The sequence below is a fragment of the Numida meleagris genome, chromosome 10 (assembly GCF_002078875.1).
Source record: "Numida meleagris isolate 19003 breed g44 Domestic line chromosome 10, NumMel1.0, whole genome shotgun sequence".
In the NCBI taxonomy this organism is placed as follows: Eukaryota; Metazoa; Chordata; class Aves; order Galliformes; family Numididae; genus Numida; species Numida meleagris.
The window spans coordinates 880,210-906,840 of NC_034418.1; the positions used below are offsets into that span (position 1 = coordinate 880,210).

The 26,631-nt window shown below is 47.6% G+C and overlaps 1 protein-coding gene across 2 annotated transcripts in view; it reads left to right on the plus strand.

The window, feature by feature from the left end:
- EDC4 (enhancer of mRNA decapping 4) overlaps positions 1-26,540 on the plus strand; it is a 32,338-nt gene extending 5,798 nt beyond the window's left edge. Inside the window, exons 4-29 of one of the 2 annotated variants that reach the window (XM_021407992.1) lie at positions 501-600; positions 2,086-2,275; positions 3,505-3,652; positions 4,140-4,244; positions 5,138-5,247; positions 5,827-5,910; positions 6,449-6,544; positions 7,541-7,643; positions 8,105-8,285; positions 10,060-10,132; positions 10,507-10,598; positions 11,226-11,422; positions 13,058-13,146; positions 13,921-14,074; positions 14,545-15,008; positions 16,050-16,151; positions 17,112-17,264; positions 18,517-18,553; positions 19,478-19,658; positions 20,794-20,949; positions 21,340-21,455; positions 22,122-22,287; positions 22,802-22,988; positions 24,112-24,331; positions 25,030-25,193; positions 26,246-26,540. In XM_021407992.1, the coding sequence (XP_021263667.1) occupies positions 501-600; positions 2,086-2,275; positions 3,505-3,652; positions 4,140-4,244; positions 5,138-5,247; positions 5,827-5,910; positions 6,449-6,544; positions 7,541-7,643; positions 8,105-8,285; positions 10,060-10,132; positions 10,507-10,598; positions 11,226-11,422; positions 13,058-13,146; positions 13,921-14,074; positions 14,545-15,008; positions 16,050-16,151; positions 17,112-17,264; positions 18,517-18,553; positions 19,478-19,658; positions 20,794-20,949; positions 21,340-21,455; positions 22,122-22,287; positions 22,802-22,988; positions 24,112-24,331; positions 25,030-25,193; positions 26,246-26,438 (3,861 nt within the window). In that variant the 3' untranslated portion in view covers positions 26,439-26,540. The remainder of the gene's footprint in view (positions 1-500; positions 601-2,085; positions 2,276-3,504; positions 3,653-4,139; positions 4,245-5,137; positions 5,248-5,826; positions 5,911-6,448; positions 6,545-7,540; positions 7,644-8,104; positions 8,286-10,059; positions 10,133-10,506; positions 10,599-11,225; positions 11,423-13,057; positions 13,147-13,920; positions 14,075-14,544; positions 15,009-16,049; positions 16,152-17,111; positions 17,265-18,516; positions 18,554-19,477; positions 19,659-20,793; positions 20,950-21,339; positions 21,456-22,121; positions 22,288-22,801; positions 22,989-24,111; positions 24,332-25,029; positions 25,194-26,245) is intronic. The other variant, XM_021407991.1, reaches the window with a different exon arrangement.

The following is a 26,631-nucleotide window of genomic DNA, read 5'->3' on the forward strand; positions in this document are numbered from 1 at the left end:
GCTCTTGACAGCTCCCTAGCCCCAGTCCTGCTGAGGGCTCCAGCCAGCAGGTCAGGGCTGCAGAAGGATCAGTACACTGAGATATTTCTCAAATAAAACCAGAACTCTGTTTCTTGGAAAGAGCAAGTTGCCAGTGCAGCAGACAGTTTTTGTATTTCCAAAGTGTCTCCAAGAACTGGGAAGCCAGATGCGGTGCCAACAGGGAGGCAAAGGCCTCTTGGCTGTAGTTGAAGGGTAGGCGCTTGTTCTGCAGTATGACAAATTCAGTGAGTTGCATTCCTCCTTGCAATGGAAGGAAATATTCATCAGCCTTCATAACTTTGAATGATCAGAATTCTAATACTTGGCATTCAGTATGCAATTTTTCTTACCAACTGCTGCTTCAAAGTTTGCTATTAAGCATTAGAGGTCACTCCAAGAGGAAACTGTATGTGGCAAATTTGTTCCAGGAGAAGTTTATTTTAGACTCTTCTCATAATTCTTTTCTTTCTCTTGAGCAGGTGAAAATACAGCCTGTTGCTAGATATGACTGGGAGCAGAAATACTATTATGGCAATCTGATAGCTGTTTCAAACTCTTACCTGGCTTATGCCATTAGAGGTGAGGTACCTTCTCATGTTTGCTGTCTTGCTCTGTGTATCTCTACAAGAGGCAAAGTTTGCATCAGAAGAAAGTAACTAACAATAAGTGAAACGCTTTTTGCAATGCCATGAGCAGCGTGGTGTTGTAATGGGAGTAAGAGTACAGCTGGAGGTACAGGGGAGGGAAGGGTTGGTGGTGTGGGAGAGTTTGCACTGAGAAGGAAAAGCTTTCTGAGGGTAGAAATAGGTTTCACTGGACAGTAAGCAGATGTTGAGAATATTCATCTAATGAAATGTTTCTGTAGCAAACAAGCTTCTCTGCACAGAAACAGCCCCGTGGTAATTCGAGTAGATGTTCGTGATGGATTTGCTTGCATAAATTTAGAGTTGAGCTTAAGGCTAAATTTAGAGGAGGCAAAGAGCAATGCAAAGGCAGCATGTTTTGTAGCAGAGAAAAGCAGAACAATGCAGGTACAGTTTGTGAAATAACCTTTATGGAACAAATGAGCACTTACATCTACAATGTCTCTTTGCTCTGATATAACCACACAATGTTTGGGTCTCTTTGCTCTCTTTCTTCTTAGTTCTAGCTCCCACCCATTTGTCTGGCCTTTTACAAAACCTACTGCTCCACTTCTGTGTTTTTTCCTAGCTGAGGTTATCCTGCAGCAGCTGTTTTTAGGATGCCTCACCCTTTTTAGGAGTATTAAAACTTGTGTGCAATAGAAAAGCTGAGTTATCTGCTAGGCTGTGTTGGGCAGCCAGGTGGAACTGGAAACAGTATGGTCTCCATAAGACTGCCTGCATTGTAGCAATGTTTGTCTGAAATGGGGAAGCTGAAAACTTTGGCTAGAACGTGCATGCATTAAAGCATGCTCTCTTCAGTCATGCACACCAAAAAGCAGGGCCTTTTCCAGCTGAGTGATTATGTTTTTTGCATTCTCCTTACGGAAGATGCGTTTGAGCTACCTGCCTCTCAGTGGCTGCTTTTGTCCAGTTACTGAAAATGAAATTGCAGTTAAAGTTAATTTGCTGTCACTGGAGGTCAGTCTTGAAGTTTTGGTGGCTTCATAATCACCTTGGGATAAAAATTTAGGCACTGCATTAAATGAAAACGTCTTTCAAGAGGGAAAAAAGTGCTGAGAATCGTGAGAAGTCATCTTCTGTTGATTACCTCTTAGGCAGAGCAACTTAGGACTTGTGGTACTCAAGAAACACTGCAGAACATACAGAGAATTTAGCTGCCCCTTGCAAGGCAGGGAAAATCCTTCTTGATGCTGTCGTTCCCTTCTTCTGCACCAAAGCTGAAAAATGCAGGGAGTATTTTTGCATGCGTCCTGGGTCTTTGGAGGGTTTATTAATGCAGTGTCCACAGGTTTTCGGTGTACTGCTGATTGAGAGCAGCTGATGGCAGGATGGATGCTGGGAATGGCAAACAGAGAGGCCGTCCTTCAGGGGAACTGCCCAGATACGTAGTGATTTCTCCCTTCTGTCTTTTCTGCAGCTGCCAGCAATGGCTCCGCCATGGTGCGAGTGTTGAGCGTCAGCACCGCGGAGCGGACCTTGCTGAAGGGATTCACGGGTGGTGTGGCAGACCTGGCTTTTGCTCACCTCAACTCCAACCAGCTGGCGTGCCTGGATGAGGCTGGCAACCTCTTCGTCTGGCGCCTGGCCATGGAGAAAGACAAAATCCAGTATCTTGTGAAAACAAGCTTCGTCTCGGTGGTAGGGTAGCGGTTAGATGTGAATGCAAGCTCATAATTGCAGCACTTATCGTGGCCTTCTTAGAACAGCAGCCTGCAGGAGGAGGTCAGTAGTTGTGCCCATCGCAGGGAGTGTGAGATGTGTTTGCTCAGTCAGCCCGTGCCTGTATTCAGCACAATCACAACTTGAAACTGTGTAACTTGAAATTGTAAGAGTGACATCTCTGTGCTCCTGGTCCAGGCAAAAGTATTCAGCCCAGGTTTCAGTGTTAATCTCTACGAGCTGGCCATAAATGTGGGTAATGTCATCTGGACTTGTGTGACAAAGCTTTTTACTCACTTTTGTCTGAGTCCAGCTCTTTTACTTTTCTGGGGAAGAAAATGTAATACTATCTTTCCACTCAGTAATGTTCTTTCAAGCCTGTCACCTTTGTTCTTTTGGTGGCCCTGAAATTTATTTTAATGCTTGGTTCATTGCCCTAAGTAATTTCCTTTTAATTGCTAGGAGTCACCTGTCCATGCTTTTTTGAGGCACAGCGATCTGTGGGATATCATAGAATCCTTAGAGTTGGAAGGGAGCTTTAAAGGCCATGTAGTCCAACTCCCCTGCAATGAACAGGGACCCCACAGCTAGACCAGCTTGCCCAGAGCCAGGTCCAGCCTGGCCTTGAAATTCTCCAGGGACGAGGCATCCCCCATTTCTCTGAGCAGCCTGTTCTAGTATCCACCAGGATATGGTGTGGTAGGTTGCAGCTTCTTGACTTTAATTGTACCCACTCATTCCAAAACCAACTGGAGTAAAGGTGGTTGTAGTTGTTTAAGATCTGATGTGTATGGATGGACCAGAGCACTCAGCCTGGGGCCATGTGGTGGCTTTTCTGACTCTCTGTGGTATCGTTGTTGCTGCAGTGCTAGCTGAAATAACTTAATCTGTCCATCAGCAGTTGTGTGGATAACACATTCAGATGGGGGTCTTGTGATTATGCTTCTCCTTTCTGCAGCCTGCAAGAGAAAATTAACAGAATCCATTAGCTTCTGTAGGCTTAATTTCTTCTACGGTGAAGAAAAGCTAGTTGGCCTGCTATTTTTTTTTTTAAACCACCTTTTACCTGATTTCTCTTTGAATCTCAATGATCCAAAAAACTCGAGGTGTAGTAGTGTATAGCAGAGGGCCAAACCTGAAAAGCCAGAAAGCTGTGTTTCTTAACTGTGGTGATCAGAGAGGAGATCTTGGTGAACATCAAACGACCCGACAGTACCCCTCTGAACACCTCGCGAAGAATCATCTGGTGTCCTTTCATCCCAGATGATAATGAGGACAATAGCGAAGAAGGAAGTCAAACCTTGGCGTTGCTGCACGAGGACAGGGTAAGGAAATGTTGCTTTTGAAAGATTGTCCTGTATTATCACTAGAGGGAAAGAATCTAATGAAGGAAAGAGTATAGACAGTTAGATGTGTCAAGGCTGCTGTCTCGTAATCTGTGCCAGGGATCCTCCCATAACGGGATGCACGATTCCTGTCTTTGGAGGAGAGGTTGTGCTGTTCTTTCTGAGGGGCTCAGGAGGAAGGAAAGTCTAAGTCTTGCTCACCATCCGATAGTGAACACCACGAGCAACAATGTAGAGGACATTGTTCGCTTGTTCTGGCTTGGCCAATGGATGGGAGGTGTTTGGTGAGCAGCAACTGCCATGAGCAGTGCCAGGAAAGCATCTAATGGGCAAGGTGGAGAAGGGGAGGTTTGTGTCATGTAGTGCCATGGGGCTGATACATTGGGTAAAGAGGTAAGAAATTCTCGACTGCGTGAGACCAATACTTGTGGAAGTAAAGCTGCGTGTATACACATTTATTTTCCAGGCAGAGGTATGGGATTTGGACATTATCCGATCAAACAACAGATCCTGGCCTGTGGAAGTGCCTAACATCAAAGAAGGCTTCATTGTGGTGAAAGGCCACAGCACGGTACGAGTCTGCTTCATCTTCTTTACTGCTATCACGTAGGCGATCGCTGCAGATCATTTAGGCTCCCTTTGGGTTGTACTGTGTCTGGAGCTTTAGTCCTGAGGGCAGTTTGCTGTAGAAAAGTTCCTTGTCCATCCACCCTATCACTCACAGCCTTCTGGTTATGTGATTAAGTGCACGTGTCACTGGTAAGTGACCTTTGCTTCAAGAGCCAAGGTGAATTCGTGGTCGTTTGCTTTGAATAAGGCTTTTGGAATAACTCACCTGTATTTCCAAGGGCCTGTTGGACAGCCTGGGCTGTATTTCAACTATTTTCTTGTATACCATAGTAAATGCAACACCTCACGCTGCTGTTGCTGGATGGGAAAGGGAAAACTAAGCCCAACATCTTCTTTATTCTTTTATGATCCCCCGATGAGTGTAGCTGTTATCTGCTAGTACCGTGGAGCAGGGCTACAGCTGAGCATTCAGAAGGTGATGTTTGGAATATGAAAGATACAGCTGGAAAGGACCCGATTTCACTTCCTGAATGGGAAAATGACAAGTTAATTATATCACCCAGATAAAACAAAGTAATTAATGCTTGTGAAAAGCCGGAAAATCCCAAAACAAAATGAGCTCCGTTCGTAATATGAGTAATGGTGGGAACAGCAGCAGAATAATCCGTATAATCCATCGTACTTAACTTGCTGTTTGGAAAAGTAGATTATTAATTATTATTATTACTAAAAAAAAAAAAGTTTTTCTGTGAAGTGTGGTGTAGTAAAGTATGTGTTAGAAATCGCTCTGGTCTCCGGTCCTATCAGCATGTTAATCAAATTCCTGTTTGAAGAGAGTATTCCTTCTCCTTGAAGAGCTATAAAATTACTTATTTTTTTCTCTTTTTGGTTTAGTACCTGAGTGAGGGAGCACTTTCTCCGGATGGAACTGTACTGGCCACAGCAAGTCATGATGGTTTTGTCAAATTCTGGCAGATCTATATTGAGGGGCAAGATGAGCCAAGGTAACTAGAGAACTAGAAGATAAAGGAACTTGGAGCAGAACTGCTTTTTCTCTGAGAGTTTTCTTGTTACGGGATTACATGGGATGATCATTCTCAGGACACAAGAAAATACAGGGTGAATGTTTGTCGAGGGATTTGTTAGTGAGTGGTGCTGTTATGTCACTGGATATCACACGTGCTCATGGTTTGGTGACCTTAGGGAAAAAGAGCTCTGTCTGAAATCCTAAATTCTGTGCTTTGCACAGGCTGTGCTCAAAGTCAACCTGTTACTCTCTTTTGCAATGCGGAAAGCTGCTCTGAGCTATACATCTCAGCGTTGACTTCTTTTATGTATTGTGTCCTTGTAAAGATAAGCCAAAGGGCAACGTAGTGTTTTTTGGGTTTTTTTGGTCATTAACGATGGCTGCAGTCTCTGACCTTATTTTATATAAGCATCTAAACAGCTACAAGCTGATAACACTCAGTGCCTGCTGACTAGATGCTCCCTTTGGACAAGGGATAACATGTTCAGTGCTTACATTTTATCACCATCATTTACCTTTCCGTGCACGCTTGATGTTTTCTCTGATTCTTTCCTAGATGTCTTCACGAGTGGAAACCACATGATGGTAGGCCTCTTTCCTGCCTGCTCTTCTGCGACAACCACAAAAAACAAGACCCAGAGTAAGGCCCCAGTCCTCTACTTTGCGTATCAAAGTTGGGTAGCATCTTCTAATGCTGACGTTGGGGTGTTCCTTGTAGTTGTGCTCTACTTGTAGGAATTTAGCTTTGTGGCAGGAGCAAGTCCTCTCCTCTTCATACTAAGTTTTCTAGTGATGGAGACATAGAGGGTGGCTGGAGCGCAGCCTAAAGTTACCTTAATTCTAATGTCTTCCCGTGTATGCAAGGACAGATCTAAGTCAATGAGTCCTTTCAGGTTGGTGGTATGGTCAGTTTTGCCTGGCCTGTTGTCTTTCAAATTCCTATTGCAGTTGAATAAAAAAATAGCTATTTTTCATCTTTCTTCAGTCACTTACGGATGTATAGTTCTTGAGCTACAAGAGCTCTACTGGTTTCTCATCTACCTTGGAAACAGATTTTCTGGGAACTTTGCTGTTGGGCAAAACCACCTGTGTGCCGCTTGCAAGGGTATTTCAGTGAAATATCCTGCTGGAAGGGACCAGGTCTTCTTTAAGAGAACTTAATTGTATTGTGCCTGCAGGGTTCCCTTCTGGAGATTTCTCATCACAGGAGCTGAACAGAACAGAGAACTGAAGATGTGGTGCACTGTGTCTTGGACCTGTCTGCAGACTGTCCGGTAGGCATTCCCATGCTGATTTCCCTGGCTTTACTTTGAGCCATTATATCCTAACAAAGCTCTCTACTTCCAGCTATCCTTACTCTGCAGAGATGATCTTTAATTTTAGTGGAGTCTGCTCTAGCCTCAGTTAGAACCGTTTTATTGGCTGATGTGACATGTCTGTTGAAAGCCATCAGGGCTGTGGCAGACTGTTAGGTCAGGCTTTGGTATGGCAGCAGAGGAGGTCAATCCTTCTACAGTCATTGATATTACTGAGATCTGTTATCCTTGCTTTGGTCTGTAAGGCGTAGATACTGCTGTAAGCACCGGGAGAGGCGTTCCAAATTGCACTTGAGTGCTTCTTTTTCTGCAAATGTACTAGGTATTGAATAACCAGTCTAGGATCTCCTCCTGATTTAAATAATGAGAAGCCGCTGTGTTGACAGAATTTGAGCAGTTTTACAAGGTTTATTTGCTGAACCATATAGGTCCAGAAGTTCAAATTCTGCTGCAGACCTTCCCTTCGCTCAGCTCGTGCTGTTCCTTGATTTGACTTTTTTGCTAGTAGACTGTGGCCTCTGTGATCACATGCACATGTAAGGCCACTTCTGAATTCTCCTCTTAAAATGAGAAGAATGTGATATACAACTGAGTGCAACATTTTCCCATCTCATATTGCAGGAGATCCAATGCCTACGGATTGGTTGAATTCTGTTGTTAAATCTGTATCTGTTGTCTTCCTGTGACTATAGCACAAGTTACCTGAGGACGTAGTGTCATTTTTCATTTAAATGTTAGGAATTCATAACTTGATCCTATTTTGTGATCCTCTTGCTGTCCTCTTAGTTGATGTCAGCACTGACTTTTAGCAGTGATGCTTTTGTTTTAGGGGGTGTTTGCACTATAATGTGACCATAAACTCCTTAAGCTTCATTTTAACTAAGGCACAGTGGTTGTGGTTGTACTAATATGCCTTGTTTTCTGTGCCTCCTCCTGTCCTGTTTGTGGATCTAGATTTTCTCCTGACATCTTCAGCTCCATGAGTATTCTTCCCAGCCTGAAAGTCTGCTTGGACCTCTCTGCTGAATATCTGATATTGAGCGACGTGCAGAGGAAAGTAGGTGTTTCATTTACTGCTGGCTGTGTGGGTAATGGTGACAGGAGAAATGTTCTGTGTGACTGTTTCTCCTGCCTGGGTCAAGGCTTTGCATGTTAATAGCTGAAAATGCACAGAGGTTGGCCTCAACTATTTTGGTATAGGATGACAGATGGTGACAATTCAGCTGATTAATCCTGAGGAGACTTAAGGATTATTTCTTACTCCAAAGTAAAGTTCTTATTTGGAGGAACTTGTCTGGCACAGCAAGATTGAGTCCCTGATCAACTCTAACTCAGATAAGAACGTGCTTATTGTGGTTGCCTAGCGTGGGTGTACTCTTTCAGATTTAAACATCCCAGGCCCTATCCCTTGTGTAGTTCCCATGCTTCCAAATCTAGGTGCTAGGCTTTATGTCCACACAAAACGTACGTGTGCTGTGCTCTGAAAGCCCAGTGACCTACTCTTTTTGATTTTACTAGGTCTTGTACGTGATGGAGCTGATGCAGAACCAAGAGGAAGGCAAAGCTTATTTCAGTTCCATCTCAGAGTTTCTCCTAACCCATCCTGTCCTAAGCTTTGGCATCCAGGCAGTGAGCCGCTGCCGGCTGAGACACACTGAAGTGCTTCCAGCAGAAGAGGAAAATGACAACTTGAGTATAGGTAGGTGACAAAGAGAGTTTGGCTGCTGTTGTCTGTCCTGACTGATTCAGGCTTTCTTGTGAAAAGCTTGCTCTCTTCTTTTACTCTGTATGAAATGCACGTTGTGCAGCTGGAGTACTTCTGAGAAGCACCGTACAGGTGGTTGCAAGAGATCTCTGGAGGTCTGCGGTCCAACCTGCTGCTTGAGGCTGAGTCAGCTCTGGCTTTACCCAATTCTTTGTTGAAGGCCTTGAGACATGACATTTCTGTCCGTGCTCTGATGCCCTGTCTTAGGGCTGCACCTCTTCAAAAGAAACTCAACCTGGGGATCCCAACCTACAGATCTTAGCCGTTGCCTCTTATCGCACAGCAACTCCACTGGAGATTTTCTGTTACTAAAAAGCATTACAGGGCTGTGCGGGCTTGGGTGCAAGGGATACTTCCATTAAGATACCAGGTGAGCTGCTCAGTATTGGAGCAGTGTTGCTTTTGCAGTCACATGGTTTCTTTGTCCCCAGCAGAACCCAGGGGAAACCTCCTCTGTCACTGTAGGGCTGTGAGTCTCTCCAGCACAATGCCATACAGGCTCACAGCAACAAAAGAATTCCTGAAAGAACCAGCAGGAGATATTTCTGTGACTGCCTGTCTGGGTAAACTCTATGTAACTAAACACTGGAGGTGTGAGCACATCATCTGAGAACCAGTCGATTGCTTCTGAATTGTACTGCCTGAGCTGTGCTGGGACATGAGAACAGTATGCACTCTGAGTTGAGGGAAAGGCTGAGATTCTTCTCCGTCGTGTATGGAAAGCACTTTCCCAAGCCACAAAGCTTCTCACAACGGAAATGAACAAGAAAGTCTCTTTTTGAGGAGAAATTTCTGAGGGAGATACAAGATGTAGTAAAAGCCAGTAGAATACAATGCCTATGACAGTGAATCCTGTGGAGAATTGTTCCTTGCAAGCTTTCCCCGATTGCCGCCTCTCTTTGGCTGTTAGCTTCTATTTTTTAATCAGTAAAACCTGGGAAGATACTTTGAATAACATCATCCTATTTCATGTTAGAGGGATTCCTGGCCTATCGGTACAATGTACTTCCCTGTGCCTATTCTTCTACATAATGCCGGTTGATTCATGTTGTCAATGTTAGCAGCACATTGCTCTAAAATACAGCAGAAAAAATGGCTGACACATTTAGCAAGTCGGGAGCAGAAGGGATGAAGCTTCAGGTCTCCTATTAGTGCTTTGATAATTAGGGCAATTTGCAGAGGAATGCCTATTTTAGCTTTTATTATGCAGAGTTATCCTTTCTACTCTGCTTTCATTCTTAGCAAGGAGAATGATTCACATCTCGGCTGAACATTGTCAGTACTAGCTGGTGGGAGGCTTTTGCAGAGCTTCTCATAACTGCAGTTACTCAAAGCCAGAAGGGTGGGTCGTGACCTAGTCTGAACTATTGTGGGATAACATGTCTCTCTTACAATATATCCAAGCGGTCAAGTCAACAGCCAGAGCAAATTCTTGGTAGCTGTGGACCTCATCTTCCTCCACTCTACCTGGTGGAATATACTTTGTACTTCCTTGAGGCTTATTTGACTTGATGAGAGCAAATTTGGCTCTCACTTTAGAAAGTAAAAGGGACGTAGGCTACATTTTCCCTTAACAGAATGAGCCTACCTCTGATGTGGAGGAGTGATGAAGCCGTGTTCTTCTGGCTCTTTGCTCTGGTGGGGTTTGTAGCAGTTTGTTTGCATTTTCCATCCAGCTTCATGTTTTACTTTTTGTCTTATTTTTCAGAGGGTGCTCAGGGAGCAGGGGCTGTTGAGTCAGCAGCTGGCGTGCTGATAAAACTCTTCTGTGTGCACACCAAGTGAGTATGTGCAGCAGCTACCATGCACTGACATACAGAAACTGCCGTTTACTTACCAGTTTCCTTTGCTCCTGGGAAAAACTTGGACCCCTTGAAACTTCCAGCTGTGGTGCATTCAGTATGTCCCTAGAGGAATCAGCCCAGCCTGGTGCTGTGGTTGGGAAACACCTCTCACGTGCTCTGGGTGCCAGAAGTGGGTGATACAGCTGAATGGGGGGGGTCAGCTTCTGCTTTCATCACAGGCAGAAGATACCAGTGTGTATTCCAAGGGCGTCAGTTCCATTAAGAGAGGTTTTCTAAGGCTTGAACTTTTCTTGATGACTCATAAACTAATCAGAGATGCCTCCTTTTTTTTTTTTTAATATTTTTTTCAGAGCCCTCCAGGATGTACAGATTAGATTCCAGCCTCTCCATAGTCCCGACATGGGTGCATCTGTGCCTTCTCATGGCTCTCATGAAGAATTTGGTGAGTGTTTTTGGAGAGGAGGCTGGTGGGAAGCAGCAGGAGGGTGCTGGTAGGCTTCTGGCAGCTTCAGATGCCTCTTTGTAATAGTGGTGTCACTGCATGAAAGATTCTTAATGTAGATTAGCAGGCCACTTGATTGGAGCCCAGTGAGTGTGGGTATGTTAGGGTAGGAGTACTAAAGCTTTGTGCATGCTTGGGTTCGCTTTCCTAGGTGATGTGGTGCTGGTGCCAGAAACATGACATTTGTTTTGTGTCAGGCAGAGGGAACCACAGAGACACCAGAGCTTTGGGGGTGGAGGAGACTGGACTGTGCGTAGCATTCCCCTTCAGTTTGTTTACTGCTCTGGGGTGTGTCTGTTAAAACGAATGCTGCTGCATTCAGAGAAGAAAGGAGGGTTGTACCTTGTATTATCAAAGCCTGATAACATCCACTCTTTAGCACATAAGAAGTAATCAGAACAGAAAGTTCACCTTGCTATTAGCTTTGATTAGCATGCTGCAGGCTTTCTGTTTAGTCTTTCGGAATCCAGTGTGGCTGGAAATGGCGTAAGTTCATGCTTTGTGGGGATTAAAACTTAGTTTTTGAGGGAAGTTCCTGCAAGTTGATGTTTATTTATCTCTTGGAAGCCTTTCCAGATCACATAGCTGATCTAGGCGCAGAAGGGCTGGGATCTGAGAAAGGATCTGTGCATGGCTCTCAACCTGACTTGCGACGTATCGCGGATCTGCCTGTACCAGCAGACTTTCTTTCGCTCTCAAATGATGCCAAACCTAAGCTGATGACTCCAGATGCATTCATGACACCGAGTACATCTCTCCAACAGGTAACCAGAGCATGGCACTGATGGGGGTGGTGGAAGGGAGGAGTCTGGATTTTGATACCTTTGGGAACTTTTTCTAGGCAGTAATGACTCAGGCAGACTAAACACAGAAACCGCTGCTCTTGTTGCAACTCCAGCTGAGTAAAGACATGTTGGCATGTCTAAGTGCTAAGCTCATCTATGCTTGTGTTGTGAGCGCTCTGTTCAGCTGTAAAACAGCTGGTGTAACTGTGTTGTGTAGGAACGTGTGTGCTAAATAATTATCTATACTGGGAAACTGCTCTGACTGGTTTACGCACGCTGTCTGGGGTTGTGATGCAGCTCTAGTGGCAGAAAAGCCCTGTCTGCTTGTGCTGTCCCTGTGCATCCTGTCTGACAGGGTCCTGTGGGAATGCATGGCTAATACAGTCAGGTAGGTAAATGGGGCTGGAACATCTTCTGCGTAAGATCTGCAAATCAGTAATCTGGTAGCTCAGGGAGTGTTTTGAATCTGGCACAACAGGCCTAGTGTGGGAGATGAGTCTTCTCTACTTATTCCAGGGACTGGGGTATTGGGAGGCATATGAAGCATTAATCAGGATTTGCTGATCTTTGGAAAGGTTGGCAAAGTGTCTGGGTGAGGAGCCACGAGCAAGCATCAGTAGAGTTTTGCGTGTTTAAAAGCACATCCTTGAATAGATTGATCTGCAATGTAATGATAAGGTTTGCATTCCACTGGGGAGAAGCTCTGCGCTGTTTGTGCTTTGTCTTCCCATGAGACACGGACTGTCAGCAGGTTTTTGCCATGCTGATATGGTTCTTGCAGACAAGGAGGAAGGTGCTTTTGCATGCAGAGGGCTGCTCACATCCTAGGGCAGGGTTTCCACTTCCACAGGAGGGTTTGTGCTCATCACTGCGTTACATGTACTGGAGGAGCTTGGGTGAGAGTGAGCAGCACGTGGAGATGTGCAGAAATGAAGTTAATGTTGAGCTGACCAATGAGATCGAGCCAGCCCCACGGACAACCTAGGGGAACAAAGAATAAACTCAAATCCTCATAAAGATTTTGTTGGTGTTAGCAAAGTTGTTGAGTGCAGAAATTAAATACGTGCCTTCCCAGTGCAAAGATGTCCTGAGAGAGCGGAGCAATTGCTTGGAGTGGTGGTACCAGGGAGTCTTGTAGTGCGGGCACAGCCTTGAGTTCAGCTTCATCTCTGTGCTCTGCCATAAGCAGTGTGAAGAGTAAGAAGCCTGGCCAAACAGATTTTCACAGCTGAGTATGCATGCTTATGTTGGTTTCTCTGGAGGTATTTCTCAAGGTTTGTCCCGCTGTGGTCTGTGCTGCTGTCTGCCTCACGAGGTGCATTTGAGTGTTCTGCTTCTGGTGGAAGACAGAATGGTGATCTAGTGCTGAGCCCTGCAGAATGCCACATCTGATTAGGGGGAGCAATATCTCTAAAAGCAGACGTGGTTCATGTCATGAGGCTGTATTGGCGCTGGCTTCTGACCAGCCTGAACACCCCAGCACTATAACTCTTTTTTTTTCTTTTCCATCTTTGCCAGAATATCTATATGAGTCCTTCTGAAACCAGTGGTCTCAGCTTAAGTACTGCTGTTGGATTTTTCTGTCATGTTTTACCTCTGTATGTTTTCTTATAGATCACCGTATCTCCAGGCAGCAGTGCCAGTTCGCTGACTGCAGTCACAGCCATAAGCAGCACTTCTGTCACAGATGCCTCTATGTCCAGGTAAATAGAGCATGTATTAAATAATATATTTGCAGCTGAATACTATTCTTCAGCATGGAGCACAGTGTGTCCTGTAGGAGAGGTGGTTGTAACCAGAGTTGGAAACTGGCCCGGGTCCCAGAGTCCCTATGTAGGCAACTGTTTGTACCTCTGATGCAGCTTGGAGCATGCCTGTTGTCTTCCAGGGGGCTGACAACAGGGATTAATTTGTGCTCACAGGGATTCTTTTCTTGCTTCTCAGTGTTGTTGCTTTACATGCTTCTCCCAAAGGGCTGTCGTTGTTTACAGGTAAGAGAACGCTGCAGCCACTGAGGAGCAGGCTGATAATTGGGACTGCTAGGAAAATTTTACTAGTGTTGAGGTGTGTTGGGCTGCGTAACAGGGGAAGACTTTACTTCTGGGGGCTGGAAAAGGACAAGGAGCTGTCATGTGGTGCCCTGTTTCTTTCTAAATGCTGTACAGTGTGAATTCAAGATGTAATGGGCCCCTTTTCTCACAGACCCCCTAAAATTCTAGGAGATTACAGAGCTTTTCTATTTATCTTGTTTCCACTTGATTTTTTGGGGGCTGTGTGGTGACTGGGAGATGCAGTTGTTAGAGGACAGCGAGTAGCTGACCTCGGTGGAAAGAAGGAAGGCTTGCAGGACACCAGTGAAGTTTGGGCTGGGGCTCCTCCATTGGCCTGTGGACCGGTCTCCTCACCGTGAGCATTTGATGCAGACCTGTATTGTAAAGTTGGCCTGCTTGATTTGTTTGTGTCTCTGTTCTCTGCAGGCCATCAGAAGACTTGACTGTGAGCCCCAAGATGCAGCTGGACACCAGCCTCACGCTGAGTAGCAGTAGCAGCAGCCTCCAGACTAGTCCTAGGAGCCATTCAGTTCTTATCCCAGGCCTTCCTGACAAGCTGACACCAAAGGCACCTGTTCCAGTAAGCTCAAAATGTTGCTTCTTCCTTCTCCGTGGGCTGTACAACCTGAAATTTGATTGGTTTTCACGTTTTCCAGCGTTGCATTTTCTTTTGAAAGTGTGTTGTGAGCACAGCTGAGAGACAATTAAAACTGTGGGTCTAGTTCTGTGTTCCCTTGCATGCAAGTCAAGGAGAGTGATGTTTGGAGGAGAGTTATATGCTGAAGGGTCAGTAAATGTTCCTATGCTTGTAGTTAACAGGGAAAATACGTGCTGCTTTTGCACTGGAAAGTCAGAGGGGGGAACAAATGGAGGTGGTAGCATGCAGCCTCATTACAAGTGTTGGGGCCCTTCTCCATCTGTTCAAGAGTGGAAGCGCAGGGATCACATGAGGAAAGGATACAGCCGGCATTTTCCAGCGGTGGATGCCAGTGTAAGACTTGGGGAATCTCTGCATCACCCTGAAGCCTCTTGTTTCATTTTTGAATTCAGGTCACACCGGGAAACTCCTCTCTAGCTCTGGAACGGCAGGAAGTGGAGCCCTTGGTGGTGCCTCAGGCTTCTCCCACCCGTGAGCGTTCGCCGGACGTCATTTCCTCTGCTTCCACAGCCATGTCCCAGGACATCCCCGAGATTGCTTCCGAGACCTTGCAACGCAGCTTTGCAGCTGCTCCATCTGGGCTCTCTACGGAGGTGCTGGAGCCCAGTCACCATGCAGACAGCATGGCGTCCGCCGCCTCAGCCTTGCATTTGCTGTCTCCGAGGAACCGGCACAATTCAGAGCACAGCCACCACTCTTTGGACATGCCTCCGGTGGAGGTGGACAGACTGAATGCTCCGTCATTACTGGAGACTGCTTTAACTCAGGAAAATGTGTCTTCGGACAGTGTTGTGAGTCAGCCGTGGCCAGCAGCTCCTGACATAACCAGAGAAACCAGGAACAGCATGGCAGACAGGTAATCGCTCGCATGGGTCTTGCTTAGAACGGTTTCTTTGAGCTTTTCAAGCTGCTAGCTTGATGAAAAAGTCTCATGTTGTGGTTAAGCTAGAACAGTTCTCCCTCCCTTCTTTTGCTTAAAGAATCTGATGATTCAGCCCTCGTGTGTGCCTGGTCTGTGTAAGCTGCATCCTGTGTTTCCTAGGCCAGCTCTACCAATTTGTGCTCTTAGGCCATTTTAAGCACAAAGGAGACTTCGCCTTCTTAGCAGATACGTTTTACTGGCCTTCATGTTCACCTTGAATAGAGACTTCAGTTGGAATCTTTTTTTGTACGTTGTCTCTGGAAACAAAGCCAGTTCAAGCTAAATTCATCTCCGCTGATCTCCCTGCATGCTCTTATTGGAAGCAATCAGTTAGCACATAATTGACAGGTTGATTGTAAATAAGTACTTCAGAAGTGAGGAAATGTATGACATTGTGAAGTTGTCTCTGCGGAGCAGGCATGCAGAATGGGGCAGCATCTCATAGGCCTGCTCACAAGAAGCAAACCATTTTGCTAGCAGCAGTGCTAGGATTCATTGCAGAAGTAGTGTCCCCATCTTCTAGTGGGACTGGGACAGTGAGGTGACTCCAGAGTCTCTCTAGGCTGCTGCTGCCTGCACCACGAGAACCTTACCACCGAGAGAATGTTGCTCAGTCAAACCATCAGCCTATGTTAAAGTGATAAGCACTCACTTTTGTTTAAAGATCCTGCGTGCTGAATTCAAACAGACCTACTTTGTGGCTTAGGAGGATGTGCAATTTGCTTTCAAAACTTCAGACTGGGTTCAGTGTTGCAAGAACTGAAAGACTTGGAGAAATTGGTACCTGTACACAGCACTTGCTGCTCTCTGGCTCTGTGCAGGCATGCTTGTTTTGTTTGTGTTGATTTTTTTTGTGTAGTTTTTATTTAATTTTAGATCTCCTGTCAGGATCTCCTGTGAGAAGTGGAGTGAGCCAATAACCAAGCTGAAAGACGCTTTCATGATGGTGTATATATATTTTTTTTCTTCCTCTAGCCCAAGGGATGAGGTTGAAGAAAAGCACAAGAGCTCTTCCTATCATCGACACAGCTACCACCTGCTGCAGCATGACAGCCAGGATGCTAGTGCAGAACAAAGGTACAAGAGTGCTCAGCCCCCTCTCTCGCCCTGCATGGACTCTGTTCAGGCTGCATTCGTGCTTCTGTCCCCAGCAAGCCTTCACATGTGGGGTGAATGTCTTTGCTTTGTCTCCTGATTCAATGTGTGTGTGCCTTCCAGCTTCCATAATGTTCTGGTGCCTTCAGGTGATCACAGCTGACCTGTGGACATTGTCCAACTGACATTCTGGAGGGCAAGATCTGGCTGTACCGCTCCTAAGAGCGGGGACCAAGCTTGGTTTAATTACCAGTGTAACTCCATTAAAAGACCAGCTTCCAAATCCTGTGCTTTAGATAAGGTAGAGAGGGTGTCTTAGGAGTTAGTTTCTCGCTTTTGCCATCTTTACTCCCTCATGAGCCACCCTGCAGCTCTGTGGGCACGTTCTGTGCCTGGTGAGCTCAGAACTGTTTGACAGCTGTGAATTCATTCATAATCCACTCTTCAGAGTCTGTATTGGATGGCTTGTCAGCCGCTGAAAGACTCCAAGGCACTGAGAATCTCTCAGTTCCTAGGCTCAGCCTAATTCTCTTATGTTCCTGCAATACTTAATGCATTAAGTGCTCTCTCTGTAAAGCTGTAAGGATGTGCTGTGCTTGGGTTCCCTGCTGGGTCAGCAGTTGCATCCCAGGGCTTCTATGCCAGTGTGTGCATGCAGCAAGAGGAGGCACCAGCAGCCACGCTGCCTGAACCACAGCTGTCTGTAAGGCAGAGACCCTTCAAGTCCTGTCATGCAGCACTTGAGCTCTACCTGAGCAGGCCTGGATGAAAATGGAGCTGCCTCTGCAGAGGTCTCTGTGTTGGGGATGAAGGTGACAGGCGTCCTTAGCTGAGTGACTCTAGATGTGTGGATGCAGACAGGGTGAACTCCCCTCCTTTTAGTGCAGGCTGACAGTGTGCGGTACTGCAAGTGATGTCCTCTCCCCTGCTGTTCCTTCATAGTGACCATGATGATGAAGTTGCGAGTTTGGCTTCTACATCAGGTGGATTTGGTGCCAAAGCATCTACGCAGAGGCTGCCTGTGAAGGACTGGAAAGCCAAGGCATCCCCACGGGCTTCCCCAAAGCTAAAGCGGAAGGGCAAGAAAGATGACGGGTACGCTGGGCTTGCCAGGATACAGGTGGCTGTGGGACCAGCTGTGCAGGGCCTGACAGAGCTGCTAGCAGCAAGGCTAGGCTCTGAGGCTGGGCACTGGCCAGGAGCTCGCAGCCCCAGTCCTGTTTTGCAAATAGGAGCAACCCCACAGAAAGCACTGCTGGCTGCTCAGACGCTGGGTTCACTTAGGGATGTGGGAGGAGGTTCCGCTCTACTCAAAATCCAAAGTGCAGCCTGGGCTGCAGAGGAATTTATGGCAGGTAAATCATAGAATTGTACCCTGGTGGGGGAGCACTGGCTGCGTTTGCCAGCTCCGTTGGAACCGTGACACTGACTGTAGCTTAATATGGCCTCGATCTCTGGTTGGCTTTTGAACGCTGGCACAGTGCCCCTGTTCAACAACATCGATCCTTTGTTACCTGCTTGCTGCTTTTGTGTGTTTCTAAACATGCCCGTATGAATGTCTTGCAAATGCAAACTGATGACTGGAAGGAGCTGCCCATAAGAGATTAGAGCAACCTGTCTTTATTAACGAGGGGGAAAGCAGCACAGTTCTGCAAGGGGCTTTTCTCCTCTTGCGTTCTCATGGCTCCCCGATTTGGATCCCTAGCTGTGCAGACTGCAAAAAAAAGATAGCTCGTGACGTTAAGTTTCTGGCTGTGGTCCTTCACTGTGACACCCAGAAATGCTTTTCGTTCCTCCTGCCTCAGTCTTTTTAAAGGTGCTGAATGGATGCAAATGTGTACTTCCCTTCTGCTAGTTTTTTTTTTTTCTGAAGGTTTCTTCACCTTCAGAACTGGAATCGTTAGAAATGTTTTGAACTTCATTAATTCTCTGTTTCACAAATGGGTACTGGGTTTTTTCTTTCTGAAATATTGGGAGACCTTCAAAAGCTCTTTGGCAAAGCCTTCCCTGCCTTTGAACTTGGACAAGACTGTATTGTTCTTTTTTAAGAGTCCCCATTCAGACTTGGCTCAAATCTGTTGGGTGTTGAAAGCAGCCCTGTGAAGGGACCAGCCTGTAAGGGCCTTAAGGGCCTGTGAATACTGCAAATGATGGAGGCACAGAGCAGTGGGGACTGGGACTTCCTTGCCTTCCTGTTGCACTCACATTATACTAGGCAAAAGAGAAGTTCGAGCTGGGTATGAAATCTGAAGTAACCTGTGAAGCGTGTGATCTGTTTGGACACTTTTGTTAATCAGAGCAGTTAACTGCCATAACTGAGTTCCAGTTTCTCTCCCTTTATCTCCAGGGATGTGAACCAGTCACCAAGATCATCTAACAACCAGGTGAGTTAGAGCTGCTCCTCCCATCCCTTCCGAGGGACTGATGCTTCAGCTGTTTGCTATCCCACTAAAGACTTGAGAGAAGGATCATCCCAGTTAATGAAGTACCACGGGCCCTCTGCACTCAGGCATGGCATTGCTCTGTTCTGTGACTTGCACACCAGGGAGGAAGCTGCTCAGTGCTGCCCGGGCTGAGGGCTTCCTTCTCACTTTTGCATGTTGATTTGCCTTTCCGTGTTCTCACAAGCTCTGTATCATCCCAAACTCTACCCCTCATTTCCTCTTCCCTGCTGAGATGGCTTGCACGCGTTGGCAGCAGGGTAAGCTGTTCCCAGCAAACGAAGGATCGCAGTGGGACAGGATGGCAGTATGTTATCTCTGTTGACAGCACTTCTTTATCTGGAAGAAAATGTGCTCAGCAGAGTTAAGTGCACTTCTTAAACTGCCCTTAGATCCGTGCGCTTCCTTTAGACTTCCTGAGCAGCTGAAGAGACAACTGTAGATGAGTACTGACAAATAAATGGGGGAGTGCTCTCGGAAACCTCCTCCTTACTGCACTGATTGCACAGCTCTTTCAGAAGCGTTTGAGGTCCTTACGTGAGTAAGTACCTCTGTTCCTGGCCAAAAGAGAATAGGAGCTACTTATTCCTCTTTTCTTTTTAATGCCAGAGTTTAGAAGAGGGTTTTGAATCTACACAGTTCAGTATATTCTAAGGAGCCATTCACGAGTTCCATGCAGACGCTTCACGTACTTTGCTTTATCAATTGATTTCTTGTAACAAAAGTCTTCAAACTTGGCGTTAAGCTGGCCCAACTTTCTGCTTTGTATGTTGTGCTTTTGTCTCCGGCATGGGGCTTGACTTGAACACCTAGCAGAAAGCTTGGCTCATCCTGTCAGGAATGAGTACTCGTCCTCTCCACACACAGGTGACACCGGAGTTCCAGGAGGAGCTGATGTGTGTATTGAGGAGCCAACAGCGCGAGCTCTCTGAGCTGCGTCAGAACCAGATGGAGCTGCTGCAGAGGCTCACAGATCACCTCGATGCCATTCAGAGCTCGCTGATGGGCCACATGGAGAGGGTGATCGACTCCCAGCAGGAGCAGGAGCGTATCCTTGTTTGCAAATGGCACGTGGAAATGAGGGAGTGGAAGGCTAAGAATGCTCAGCATGAGCCATAGATGCTGCAGAGGAAGGCTTGGCTGCAGTGTAACTGCTTTACTTCTCGGTCCCTTCCTGAGGGTGAGAAGCTCAGAAATAGAAGGGAGCATTGCTACTTTGTCCATACCCCTAAATCTTCAGCCAACCTATGAGGGCCGTAAGTGCTGCAGTGCTGGAGCAGACTAAAGTTGCACCTTATGTGTTCCCCTTCCTCAGGCAGTGGCCAGTTCCACAGGAGAGTTTACAGAATGATCCTTTCCATCTTTTCCTCCTGAAAGCTGGAGCAGGACTTTGAGAAACTGCACCAGAAATAGCATCTGACTGCCATGCCCCTTGGATGCAAATAGACTTTTCTTGTCTGTGCCCACGTACTCATCTGGTGGCTTGGCCGAATCATTCATTCCGTGCCTTGATGCCGTGTTGTGAGTACTCAGTTCCTGTGCATCTGTTGCTGCGTTGAGTTTGGTCATGTTCCCCAAACTGAGCAGCACCAGCCTACTTCGCATCTCATCTGAAGCCACTCTGAGCTGGTGATCCCAGTTACCCTGCTCTGTGCCCTTTCTGGTTTTATATAAAAGCTGGTGGAACTGTTGCCCTGTGCAAGATGCTGGCGTACCATACGCTCCTGTGATGACAAGACAACAGTTTGTTTTCTCTCTCAGTCTTGGATTTTCCTTTTTGATCATCAGGCTGATACTTCCATAGGTAACTCGGGGAGCCCTCTACTGAAGTTCAGACTCTGGAATTTCGTTGTAAGGTTACAGTGAATTTTCCCCATTGGCACTGAATTTTGCTGGCAGTTGAACTCTTTTCAGTGAATTCTGAGAGATCCACCTGTGTGCTTTGCAGTCAGATGATGGTGAATAATTTTCTATGAAAAAATTAGCCAGAAATCTCTGTTTCTGGCACATTTGTGCCTTCACAGTGGGTCTCACTTCCCGTCTGCTTTGGGAAGTGACTGTGTATTTCCGTAACTTAAGAAAGCCTCTGCTTTCTTAATTCACTGGAAGAAGTTGCCTCTTAATTCTTTGACAGGTTACTTTATTGTGAGCTGATTGTGCTCCTTAACACGCATGCTTGTTAGAGAGGAGACTGGATCGAGCGCTGACGGAAGGACAGCAGCGCAACGGGCAGCTCCAGGAGCATCTCTCTCAGCAGCTCTCTCAGACCCTTTCCACTGCTGTGTGCAACCGTCTGGAGAGGACCGTTCGTGAGGAGATGAAGAAGACAGTGCCCCAGTGTGAGTGCTGCTGCCTGGGTTTTGAGGGTGGATTCTGGTAGAGGTGGAGGGCACGCTCTGTAAAAGTGCTGGCACTGCGTGGAGTAGGAGTTAGGTTGCTGGAAGCCTTGGCATTGCACTGGGATCAGGTCAGTTGTTATTTTAACTGGATGAGTCCTGAAAACCTTCAAGGCTGAAGGTTCCACGGCCTCTTTGTTGACTTCTGGTGAGGGAAAAATTTTTCTCCTCGTGTCCATCCTTAGTTTCCTAAGCCAGAGCTTGTGACCTTTGTCCCTGCCTGTGTCATTTGGCACTGCCAGGGAGAGACTGCCTCCGTTTTCTTTTTCAGGTTTTGAAGTGGGGTACTGGGCTTTTAAAGCTGCAGCTTTGATGTGTTTGTGTTGTGCCTAGGCATTTCCAAGAGCCTGGACCCGGTTGCTGGCCAGCTGAGTAACACTATTGCCACCAAGCTCACTGCTGTTGAGGGGACGCTGAAAGAGAACATTACCAAGCTAGTGAAATCAAAGGTAAGGAGAACCAGACCATAGCAATTCCTGGGGACACAGAGTTGTCACCTGCATGGGTAGTGACTCCACAGAGCTCTTTCTCTCACTTCAATCTCCAGGTGGGTCTGAGGTCAGTTTAGCTGACAGTGATCAAAGCTTTCTTTTGGTTTCATCAGGAGAGCAAGCTTGTTGCGTGCTCCTCTGCCTGCTTTGCCTTGTTAGCCCTTTCTTCCATTTACCAAGTTGTTCCTGCTCTGTACTAGAGGCTCTCCCTAGAGCAGTGGTTTTTAGGGTCACCTTAGTCAGGCAGGTGGTGAATGTTTTTAGGAGCAGAAGCTTGTGCTTGCATTAGCAGGCAATGATGGGTTGTGGGAGGGAAGCTGAGGAGGAGGAAAGGAGCCATGCCTGGCTGCACTGCCTTCCATTGCCCTCAAGCTGAACTGGGGGGGAATTGTGATTTTTCTCAGGCAGCCCCTCCCTCAGTGATCAGGTTCTCTGCCTGCTGTAGTCGTGGCACAGTTTAGAGGAAGGAGCTCAGTTGCTCAGGGAGTGCACGCATCTGACTGACACTGGTCTGTCCTTCCCTGGTGTGGGTGCGTTGCCGGGACGTGGAGTGTTTGTTCACATCTCTATCCTGCAGCAGGCTGTTGTTAATTTTCTGGAGTCTCTTCTGTGTGTACCTGTAAGAACCTTACAGACAGCGTTGTGAGGGCGACGGCCGATACCCTGCAGGGGCCAATCCAGTCGGCCTACAGGGAAGCCTTCCAGAGCGTCGTGCTGCCAGCCTTTGAGAAGAGCTGCCAGTCCATGTTCCAGCAAATCAATGACACCTTCAAGCAGGGCACGCAGGAATGTGAGTCATCTCTGAGTTTTCTCTCCACAGCACTTCTGTGTTGGTGGCTGACAAGTTGGCCCTTGGCTAATGTCATTTCCTTTCAGAGTTTCACTGTAATTGTTGAGCTCTTAGCCCACTGGTGTCGTCTGAAAGCGTACTACTCCCTTTCCCACTTGAGAGATGGATGTGAGGAGATTTCGTAGGTGAATCTCTGTTCTTGCAGCACCAGCTCCGGGCTCTGTAACCCACACTGCAAAATGTTTGATGTCATTCAGTGAGTCTGTGACTCGCGGCTGAGCTTTACTACTGTGGAATTACCACATCCTGCTTCTGTTACTGTGTCTCGTGAAATTCTTTGTGCTGGGGGGACTCGAAGCAGGATTTCTAGGTTAGCATAACACGGCCCACAACAAGCTTACACGTGCTCCCCCTCTTCCTGGCTTCTGCTTCAGGATGCGTAGAGCCTGGTGGTGGATTTCTACCCTGACCGCAGTGCTTACAGCTGAAATATCTTCCTCTTTGGCTGTTGCAGACATTCAGCAGCTCGAGACTCACATGAAGAACAAGAAGGCGAGAGAACAGGAGGCCCGGGACCCGCTGCTGAATCAGCTTCGACAGCTCATCAGCACCTTCCAGAGCACCACCGAGCAGCTGGCTTCCACCATCGCAGCCAATATCCATGCTGAGGTGCAGCACCAGCTGCACATTATTGTGGGCAAGTAAGTTGGCAGCTGGGCTTGCTGAATGAGTTGTCAGTGAGAAGCACGGCGTGTTTAACAACAAACTTCTTCCCTGCTTTCTTGTGGAAATGAACCCTTTGCACCCATACTGGAGAGCTGCTTGTTAGTTCTGTGTGGCATGGCAGAGCACGTGGGCTGGGTTCTGTGCCCTGTAAGGCACAGAACAAAGACCCCAGAACACTTTGAGCAACCAGCTATATCTGCTGTGCGTGGGAGCTCGGGGCCTGCTTGTCGCAGTTTGCCATGTGCGTGTTGGAGGACCTAAGCACTCTCAAGTCACCCTCTCCTTTCTGTTCTAAAATGATCTTTGGGTCTCTTCAAGGCTTTTTCTCTTTATGTCCTCAGGCATGCCAACAGTTCTGCAGGCTACTTTTGTCCTGTCGGCTGTTGTGCAGCAATTCCTGTTTGGCTATCCCAGGTTCAGGTTGTGATCCTGGCAGTGCCTTCAGGTTGTGCACACCATGAAGCTGGTGGCAGGTTGCCAGGTGCAAAGACTGGCTACTATCACCTGCAGGGCAGAATGCCCCCATCTGTTTTAAGCCATTAGAGCATATGTCAGTGTATTGGGGTCTTCAGCACAGAGCAAACTTGGCAGGGAGGACACCAGACCAAATTCCAGTGCCATTGCATGGGCAGTGCTGGCTCCCAGGGAAGCTCTGCTGTTGTACCACAGTAGAGCAGCTCTGATGCTCTTGTGCCCATTGTAGAAGAGAGAATCCTACCCCTGGGTTAACACTGCATGCAAGAGATTGTTGTAGGAAGTTGGCCTTTCAGAGATGAACCTTCAGGTGAGTCATCACCTTGCCAGGTATATTAAAGAGTTAAAACACTGCGTAATGAGGATTAATTTCCTGGAACATCACTGTCCCAGACAGAATCCTGATGTTTCAGCACCCACCCTGGGATGTTGTGTTGCTGCCACAGAGCTTCCTTGGGCTGCCTGTATCCGATGCCTGTACCTCAGAACAACTTACATTAACCCTTTGGGAGCCACACTAAAATAAGCAAGCCCGTGCTTCCTTGCTGCTACAAGCATTGTGCAATATATTCCCTCAGCTCAATTTTCAGAGATACCTTTTGGTTTTTTTATTATTTTTTTTAGCCTGCAGGAGTCTATTTTGACCCAGGTGCAGAGAGTCATTAAAGGAGAAGTGAGCCTGGCAATGAAGGAGCAGCAAGCAGCTGTCACCTCCAGCATTGTCCAGGCAATGCGTTCGGCTGCAGGGACTCCCATCCCCTCCACTCACCTGGACTTCCAGTCTCAGCAAACTCACATCCTTCAGCTGCTCCAGCAGGGCCACCTCAACCAAGCTTTCCAGCAGGTATGTAGCCTTCCTTGCAGTGGGCAGCATTGCTTTTTTAGGGGACAGAGTGAGGGGGAAGTGGCTCCTTGAGGTGCCAAGTCCACAACTTAGAGGAGCTGGCTGAAAAGACCTGTGGCAGCAAACAGCTCAGGGGGTGCATTTGCATGCGTACAGGTCAGGCCAGAGCCATGCATGTTCCATGATGTGATGGCATTGAAGTTCCTTCTTCCTTGTCCCGTCAGGACAGCATCAGTGCTGCAGGAAGCCAGTGACTTTGTCAGCAGCAGCAGCACATGGTGCACCCCTGAAGTGCAACAGCTTTGTAAGCCTCTCCGGGCAGATCTGCCAGCTGGGACCTGACCTTGGCTTTGCCTTTGGATATGCAGACAGATTCATTTGAGCTGCTGCAGACAAACTCCACCGGGAATAGAAACAGTGCTGTGCCATTGAGCTGCAAGCGTGGCCCTGTTTCACGCTGCTGCCGAACCTGGTCCCCTGTGACTGGTCGTGAGCCGTTACCTGCCCACTTAAAACAGACACAGGTGTCCTCTTTGTGCAGACAGAGCCTGCACACGGTCCTGCCTGCATCAGTGGGATTTGATGAGCCCTCTGCTACCAGAGGAGGCTGGCGAGCCTTTGGGTTGTCCCGTGCTCTGTCCCATGTCCTTCACCTGCCTGATCCTTCCTCTGCATTTCTAGCTGTGTCTTCCTTGCAGGCTCTAACAGCAGCTGATCTCAACCTGGTCCTGTATGTCTGTGAGACTGTGGACACGCAGCAAGTGTTTGGCCAGCAGCCGTGCCCGCTGTCCCAGCCCGTGCTGCTCTCGCTCATTCAGCAGCTCTCCTCGGATTTGGGTACTCGTACAGAACTGAAGCTGAAGTGAGTATGGTCGGAGCCACGGGTGTGAGCCCCTGCAGGTGTTGCCTGGCTCTGAACTCACTCTGTGTAAGCAGAAAGTGCTGCTTCTAGGAAGGCTGCAACTTCTTAGGGCTGTTACTAGCAAGTGAAGTCTCTGCAGAGATCCCTTTAACCAAGGAAACGTTGCCACGTGGAGGTAACAGAAGTAGCGCTGTGCTCCCTGGGTAGCTCAAATATCCAGAGTTGCATGCTTTGCCTGCAATCCTCAACGAACCCATCACTGTATTCAGTGTAGTCTGTTTCCAGGCTTGACTGCCAGAGATGTTCAGTGGGAGCTGTCAGCAGGAGCTATGGGAGGCACTGTCTGTTGTGTGTTCGGAGCTAAACGCACGTGCCTGTGCTGACACTTGCCACGAGCATTCTAAGACTGTGAGTCAGAACCCTGCTAGCTGCCCTGGAAAACAAACTTGTTACGGTACCTGCAGGATTTGATAATGGCATGTTTGGAAAACATCTCAGCTTTGAGTTAGAAACTCATTTTAGGGGATAAAGGTAGCTCAAGCCAGAAAGAAATGAGAGCTGTAAGATACAGGAGAGCTGGGGAGCGGTTACGATGGCTGCAGTCAAGTGGAAGCTGAAGTGAAGGCTCTTCCCCTATACCTCCCTGGATGGGAAGAGTAGACCTTAAATATATCCCTCAGTAGAATAAGCCTCAGCGCTGTGAATTTCACTGTACACTGAGTGACTCCATCTACTCATGCTCAAATGCCATCAAAGAAAATACACACTGAGCTCTGACCAGGTGCAGCCGCGTGCCCCCTGCAGCACTGCAGTGAGGCCCGGCCTGTTGCCAGCTTTGTTGCACGTCCTGCAGCCTGTGCAAGAGGGGCTGCAGCACAGCAGGGAGCCACGCTCCGCTCCCAGCCAGGACCTGGCCCTTGTTTTATGATGGCTGAACTTAGGGCACCGTTCCATGCAGGAGCAGAACCGTGCGTCTGCGGCGCTGGGATGGCTGGAACTGGCCTGGGGGTCAGGCGCTGGGTTTGGTTCTAACCCATCTTTCTCCCCTTCAGTTACCTGGAGGAGGCGGTGATGCACCTGGACCACAGCGATCCCATCACCCGGGACCACATGGGCTCGGTCATGAGCCAGGTGCGACAGAAGCTCTTCCAGTTCCTGCAGGTGGAACCCCACAACACGCTGAGCAAGCCCGCGCGCCGCCTGATGATCATGCTGCAGGGCCTGGTCACTCCCAGCATGACCTAAAGGATGGGGGGGGTGCTGCTGGGTGTTCTGGGGAACCCCCTCCCCCAGCTCCGGTAGTTACTAACCACCTAGGGCTTGCGTTAAAGAGCTCCTGCCAGGAAATCTGTCAGCTCGTGTGTGATATCTCTAAGGCAAACGCCACCTGCGTGTAGTCCCAAATAGTCACTGAACGCTCACTTGGCTTCTAGTCCTC